At 35.2% G+C, this 8,132-nt stretch overlaps 2 protein-coding genes across 2 annotated transcripts in view; one reads left to right on the top strand and one right to left on the bottom strand.

Annotated features, from left to right (window-relative positions):
- Nucleotides 1–3,048, bottom strand: part of CDC42SE1 (CDC42 small effector 1) — a 90,438-nt gene extending 87,390 nt beyond the window's left edge. The window contains exon 1 of the mRNA XM_040333372.1: nt 3,030–3,048. The gene's annotated coding sequence lies outside the window, so the exon portion shown is untranslated. The remainder of the gene's footprint in view (nt 1–3,029) is intronic.
- Nucleotides 1–7,879, top strand: part of LOC120920924 (protein AF1q-like) — a 10,230-nt gene extending 2,351 nt beyond the window's left edge. Inside the window, exon 2 of the mRNA XM_040333373.1 lies at nt 6,797–7,879. Coding sequence (XP_040189307.1) covers nt 6,803–7,027 — 225 coding nt within the window. The 5' untranslated portion in view covers nt 6,797–6,802 and the 3' untranslated portion in view covers nt 7,028–7,879. The remainder of the gene's footprint in view (nt 1–6,796) is intronic.
- The last annotated feature ends 253 nt before the right edge of the window (nt 7,880–8,132 follow it).

Here is an 8,132-nt window from a genome sequence, read left to right on the forward strand (position 1 = left end):
GAAAACGACGCAAACTCCACCCAGCGGCCGCCGGAGAATTACACCTACGATCCGAAGGCGTACGAAGCCGTCCGCCTGTCGGATCGAAGCCAAAAGCCGTCGTATCTTGGTTTGAGGATTCCAAATCAAGATACAACGCAGCAAATTTGAAAATACGCCGGCGTATCAGTAGATACGCCAGCGTATTTCTGCTGTGAATCTGTCCCTGTATATTTGTATTTATTTTATCTATTACATTTTTATTAATTACCTTTTATTTTTATTCATTTTATTTTATTTATTTTTCTAGGCTACGTTCAAATCATGTGGGGTTTAAATATACTATGTGTTTTAATAATAATAATAATAATAATAATAATAATAATAATAATAATAATAATAATGATGATAATATATATATGAATTTTAAGTATGAAGGCTTCCAACATAGGTGGGATTGTATTATCACTAAATACATATATTACATATAAACTGTATATTTTTAGTTATTTTATCTATTAAATTTATAATTTAATTACCTTTTATTTTTATTCATTTTATAAAAAAATTTAACATTTTTAGGCTACGTTCAAATCATGTGGGGTGTAAATATACTGTGTGTGTTAGTGTTTTCTTCCCATTATTGTGCAAAATAATAATAATAATAATAATATAATATATATATATATATATATATATATATATATATATATATATATATATATATATACACATACACACACACATACTCTGTATATGTTAGTATTTTTTGCAGTACTGTGAAATATAATAATAATAATAATAATAAAGAAATCTATGTATATACACACACACACACAGTATATTTATACATAAATAATATACATAGAATTATTATTATTATACAGGATTACAGGTACAATACAAATCAATACAAGAGGAATCGGAGGGCCCGGCTCCTTAGAGCTTACAATCTAAGAAATAGAGATATATCTGCAAAAGTGTAAATGCTAAAAAAAAAAGAAGGAAGAAGATTGTTGCTCATAAAGTAAAAATGCGCCTTATTTTTATAATAAAGAAATGACACACACACAGTATATATATCCCGGGTCCCCTCATGGCTGTCCTGGTAGAAGTTCCGGGATCTTTAGGATGCCCAATGAAGGATGTAATGAGGACCGGAAGGTGTCAGTAAAATTAGAAGGCATTATATATAGCAGATGGAGCGTGAGCTCTTTGGGTGGGGCGCTGTGCTAATTCTGTATGTGCTGATGGCTCATTCCGGTCCATCTCTACTAGCTGGGCGGCTCTGGTTGTGTGAATCTTGGGTGAAAGCTGTGTGAATCTGGAGTGAAAGCTGTGTGATTCTAGAGTGAAAGCTGTGTGATTCTAGAGTGAAAGCTGTGTGAATCTGGAGTGAAAGCTGTGTGATTCTGGAGTGAAAGCTGTGTGATTCTGGAGTGAAAGCTGTGTGATTCTGGAGTGAAAGCTGTGTGATTCTGGAGTGAAAGCTGTGTGATTCTGGAGTGAAAGCTGTGTGATTCTGGAGTGAAAGCTGTGTGATTCTGGAGTGAAAGCTGTGTGATTCTGGAGTGAAAGCTGTGTGATTCTGGAGTGAAAGCTGTGTGATTCTGGAGTGAAAGCTGTGTGAATCCAGAGGCGTTGCTAGGGGGGTGCGGGGGGTGCGGTCCGCACCGGGTGACACCCGCTAGAGGGGTGACACCCGCTAGAGGGGTGACACCATCCTGTGTTCTTTTTTTTATTATTTATTTATTTTTTTAGCTGACATGCCCAGCCTGCCCTGTGCAATCCCAGCCTGTCCTGTACCACCCCAGCCTGCTCTGTGCCACCCCAGCCTGTCCTGTACCACCCCAGCCTGCTCTGTGCCACCCCAGCCTGTCCTGTACCACCCCAGCCTGCCCTGTATCACCCAGCCTGCCCTGTACTACCCCAGCCTGCCCTGTACCACCCCAAACAGCCCTATACCACCCCAGCCTGCCCTGTACCCCCCTAAACAGCCCTGTACTGTCCCAGCATGCCCTGTACCACCCCAGCCTGCCCTGTACCACCCCCAAACTTTCCCATGCCACCCCAACTTGCCCTGTGCCACCCTAACTTGCCCTGTACCACCCCAATCTGCCCTATGCCACCATAACTTGCCCTATACCACCCCAACCTGCCCAATGCCACCCTAACTTGCCCTGTACCACCCCAACATTTCCCATGCCATCCCAACTTGCCCTATGCCACCCTAACTTGCACTATACCACCCAACCTGCCCTGTACCACCCTAACTTGCCCTATACCACCCCAACCTGCCCTATGCAACCCTAACTTGCCCTATACCACCCCAAACTACCCTATATCACCCCAACATGCCCTATACCACCTTACCCTGTCCTATACCACCCCACTACACCAACCTGCCACTATACCACTCTATACTACCCTAACCTGCCACTATACTGCCCTATACTATCATTTACAGGGGCTAGTTTGGGGTGCGCCCCGTGCCCGTGCGCTGCCTGCTTGGTGCTGGGCAGCCAAGACAGAGGGGGGGGGTGACGCCATGTTTTACCGCACCGGGTGACACCAACCCTAGTGACGCCACTGTGTGAATCTGGAGACAAAGCTGCGTGAATCTGGAGTGAAAGCTGAGTGATCTTGGGTGAAAGCTGAGTGATCTTGGGTGAAAGCTGTGCAAAACTGGCGTGAAAGCTGTGTGAATGTTTGGTGAAAGTTGTGTGGATCTGGAGTGAAATTTCTGTGAATCTTGGGTGAAAGCTGTGTGAATCTGGAGTGAAAGTTGTGTGAATCTGGAGTGAAAGTTGTGTGAATCTTGGATGAATCCTGGGTGAAGACATTAAAAGATCCCCAGTGTGTACAGATCCACTTTAGGTGGCAATGCTGATTGAAATTACTTATATACAGACAACCACTAGGGGGAGCCCTGAACTATCTGTGTATAAAATATTATTTTTAAAATATGGAGGCACAAGGATGTAAAATGTAAAAGACACAGAAAAAAATATTTCTGGCTAAACTTTACAGTAATAAAATAAATTTCTTACCTATAATACAGGATAGAATCCCTTCAAGCTCAAAAACGTGTGGGCTAAAAGAAGTATAACACATCTAAAAAATAAAAATAAATAAAAAAGATGATTTAAATGAATTAAAATGTCCAAAATAAACAAATTATAGAGTCCATTTATTAAAAAAAAATGTATGGATGAACGGGGGGGCTGGCACTACAATTCATCCCTGCCTGAAAATCTGGTGTGAATGTAGCCCCAAAAAATAAAACATCATAAAAATATAAATAAAATGTAATACATATAAAATGTAACAGATTTAAAAAAAAAACTAAAATGTAATAAATAAAAATAAAGTGTAATAAAAAAAAGTAATAGATTAAAATTTAAAAAAGTAACATAAATGTAATAAATACAAATAAAATGTAATGGATATAATTATATTAGATAAAAAAAATAAAAATACAATGTAATAAATAAAAATATAAATAAAATGTAATAAATATAATTATGTTACATACAATGAATAAAAATAAAATGAATGTAATAAATATAAATGTAATAGAGAACATAAAAAATCTAATAAATAATAATATAAATAAAAAAAAGGAATATAATTATATTGGATAAAATAAATAAAAATACAATTTATGTAATAAATAAAAATATAAATAGAATGTAATAAATATAATTATATTGGATACAATAAATACAATAACAAATAATGTAATAAATATAATAGAGAACATCAAAAATAAATGTAATAAATAATAATATAAATAAAATGTAATGAATATAATTATATTGGATAAAATAAATTAAAATAAAATTAATGTAATAAATATAAATGTAATAGAGAACATAAAAAATGTTATAAATAATAATATAAATAAAATGTAATGAATATAATTATATTGGATAAAATAAATAAAAATACAATTAATTTAATAAATAAAAATATTAATGAAATGTAATAAATATAATTATATTGGATACAATAAATACATTAACAAATAATGTAATAAATATAATAGAGAACATAAAAAATAAATGTAAATGACCAACTGTTGATATGCACAACTACTTGTTTTGTCAATTTTATTAACAAATCTTCTTTTATATATTTCTGTTTTTTATTGTTTCATCTGTACTCTATTCAACTGTATGGGTAGCTGTGGGTTCAGCCTCAGCAACTGTTCCCTTGCCCCCATGCCCCCTCCTTCGCATTAATAAAATGTAATAAATAAAATATAATTATATTGGATAAAAAATAAAATTAATGTAATAAATATAAATGTAATAACGAAAATAAAAAATATATAATAGATTAAAAAAGAAAAAAAATGAAATATATAACATAAATAAAAAAAATATATAATAAAATGTAATAAATAATAATAAAAAATATTAATAAATAAAATAAATCGAAATAAAATGTTATTAATACAATTTAAGCGAACAAGTGACAGTTATATTGGATAAAATAAATACAAATACAATTAATGTAATAAATATAAATGTAATAGAGAACATAAAAAATAAATGTAATAAATAATAATATAAATAAAATGTAATGAATATAATTATATTAGATAAAAAAAATAAAAATAATATTCATGTAATAAATAAAAATGAATGTAATATTATAATTATATGGGATAAAATAAATAAAAACAAAATTAATTTAATAAAAATATTAATGAAATGTAATAAATAAATATAATTTTATTGCATAAAAATAAAATTAATGTAATAAATATAAATGTAATAGCGAAAACAAAAAAAATATAATAGATTAAAAAAGGAAATATATAACATAAATAAAAAATATATATAATAAATGTAATAAATTAATAATAATAAAAAAAAATAATAAATAAAATAAATCGAAATAAAATGCGATTAATACAATTTAAGCGAACAAGTGACAGTTATGTTACATTCATTTTATTTTTATTCATTTTATGTAATAAATATAAATTTAATAGAGAACATAAAAAATGTAATAAATAATAATATAAATAAAATATAATGAATTTAATTATATTGGATAAAATAAATAAAAATACAATTTATGTAATAAATAAAAATATAAATAAAATGTAATAAATATAACTATATTGGATAAAATAAATACAAATACAATTAATGTAATAAATATAAATGTAATAGAGAACATAAAAAATAAATGTAATAAATAATAATATAAATAAAATGTAATGAATATAATTATATTAGATAAAATAAATAAAAATAATGGGCCTGATTCCCAAAAAAGCTGCCTAACTTAACTTTCAGCAGTTAAGTTACACTGACTTAAAATCTCTACCTAAGTGCCTGATCTTCAAAGCACTTACCTAGAAATTTCAGGCCGTGTAACTTAAGTGCCGCCGTCGCAAGGCGGTCCTCCTCTCCGGGGGGCGTTTAAAATTTAAATGAGGCGCGCTCCCGCGCCGGCCGTACTGCGCATGCGTGTGACGTAATTTTCCCGACGTGCAGCGCGCGAACGTAATTTACGCCGGGCGGCTTTGTGGATTGCGACGGGACACTAAAGTTGCGACGGGTGAAAAAAAATATACGCGCCGGGAAAACAAATAATTATAAAAAAAAAATGACAGCGTCGCTCAGCATGCATTCCTGAGAGGGAGAACTCCATGCCAATTTTCAAAGAAAAAAACGGCATGGGTTCCCCCCCCCAGGAGCATACCAGGCCCTTAGGTCTGGTATGGGTTGTAAGGAGACCCCCCCTACGCTGAAAATTCGACGTAGGGGTCCCCCCGCAGTGCGCCCCCCTGCCCCAGAGCACCCAACCCCCCCATGTTGAGGGCATGCGGCCTGGCACGGCTCAGGAGGGGGGGGGGGGACGCTCGCTCGTCCCCACTCCATTCCTGGCCGGCCGGGTAGCGTGCTTTGGATACGGGTCTGGTATGGATTGTAGGGGGACCCCCTACGTCGAATTTTCGGCGTGGGGGGTCTCCTTACAACCCATACCAGACCTAAGGGCCTGGTATGCTCCTGGGGGGGGGGAACCCATGCCGGTTTTGAATTTAAAAATTGCCGTGGAGTTCTCCCTCAGGAATGCATACCAAATGCCGTCGCTTGAATGGGCCTTTACAAGGTGTGACTAACTTTCCACATTGTAAAACCAGCCCTAGTTTTGCGCAAGCAAAATCGGAACTTACGCAGAAATCACAATGCTGAAATGCTTTGAGAATCTGCTTAAGTCCTCATTTGCATACTCAAAGCTGCATTTCCATGAGAAATGCCCCCAGCGGCAGGTGCGGTACTGCATCCTAAGATCTGACCGTGTAAGTGTCTTACACATGTCAGATTTTCTGCCTAACTTTGGAAAAAGCCTTTTGAGGATCGTTTCCAAAGTTAGGCACAGACTGAACAGCAGTTAAGTCTGCGTATCTCTTTTGGGAATCAGGCCCAATATTCATGTAATAAATAAAAATTAATGTAATATTATAATTATATGGGATAAAATAAATAAAAACAAAATTAATTTAATAAATAAAAATATTAATGAAATGTAATAAATAAATATAATTATATTGCATAAAAATAAAATTAATGTAATAAATATAAATGTAATAGCGAAAACAAAATATATAATAGATTAAAAAAGGAAAAAAATGGAAATATATAACATAAATAAAATAAATATATAATAAATGTAATAAATACAAATTAATAAAAAATAAATAAAAAAATAAATCGAAATAAAATGTGATTAATACAATTTAAGCGAACAAGTGACATACATTATTATATAACTATTTTTTGCATCCATTTTCCAGATCAAAATGCTGGACACAGTAAACAGCCAGTACAACTCCTTCCTCTTCTGGAAGCTTCCCATCCCGGCCTTAGACCTGTCTGAGCTCGAGTGCCTCGGTTTGGAGGACATCAGCAAAAGCGCCAAGGACCAGCCGCAGAAGGTGGACGACCCCATGGCCGAGTACAGCGCCTTCAACTTTTGGCGGGAGCCCATCGCCAACATCGACGGCTTTGATTTTGACTTAATGTAAAAAAAAAAAAAATCCAATCACGCGCTTTTGCCGCGATCCCCCTGCCTTTCATACGCCGCTAGCAAATCATATTTATTTATTGGTTGATCCATTTATTTATTGATTTATTTATTGGTTTATTTATTGATTTTAAGGCCCTGGTGGTTTTATGATGAATGTGTTTATTTGAAAAGGGAAAATCTTTAAAGTTTAAAGCATTTATTTAATTTGACTCATTTGCTGGTAGCCCAAAAAAAAGTAAATATTGCCTAGGCCGACCTCACTCCATTGCAAAAACCGAAAACCTGGGATTTGGGTTACGGGGTGAATGCTGAAGTACTGCCCAGATGGCTTTTCTGGTCAGCTGTCTACGTTTTTCTGCAGCAGTAGAAGTGAGACTGCTTTTTATGACTTGACAGTGAACCTCATAGGGAGATAAAAAGCCGGGAAACGGTTCTGTCCACTCATAACTGGAATACGAGGTTTAGGAGGACTACTGGGTTAGAAGGATCTTCTAACAACCCAACAGAAAAAGGGGAAATTGTAATAAATGTAAGATAATGGCAGCCAATGGAGTGGGTGAGGGTTAGAACCTTTGTCATGATTTAAATTCTATCTGTGTCCGAAAAGGGGAGATTTGTCTTCACTTCCTGTCCTGACAACCAAGAAAATAAAATGCCAGTGAGCGCCGATCTTTGGAAAGTTGACGGATGTTCTAACCCTTTAATTTCGGCTGGGGTTGGCCTTTAAGGGGAGGTCACATCACAAGTTTGGGGTCTCACCAAAGTTTTTGGGTCTTCATGCACTTCTGCCATCTGGTCACTGGACACAATTTGCACTGCCACAAATAAAATGTCTTGTCTCTGACTGCAACTTTGTATTCTGGTTTGATTTTTTTCTTTTCGAATGTTTTATTTATTTATATATAATCTTTTTGGGTGGTGGTGGTGGTATGGTTGGGGTGGTGGGGAGTGTTGGTGGTGTGATTGGGGTGTGTTGGTGGTGGTGTGGTTAGGGGGTGATTGGTGGTGAAGAGTAGTGGGGTGGGGTGGTGTGGAGAGGGTGGTAGTGGAGAGGGTTGGTGGTGGTGGGTGGTGTGGTGGTGATGGGGATGGGGTGGTGGTGG

Source organism: Rana temporaria, chromosome 13 (genome assembly GCF_905171775.1).
Source record: "Rana temporaria chromosome 13, aRanTem1.1, whole genome shotgun sequence".
Lineage (NCBI taxonomy): Eukaryota > Metazoa > Chordata > Amphibia > Anura > Ranidae > Rana > Rana temporaria.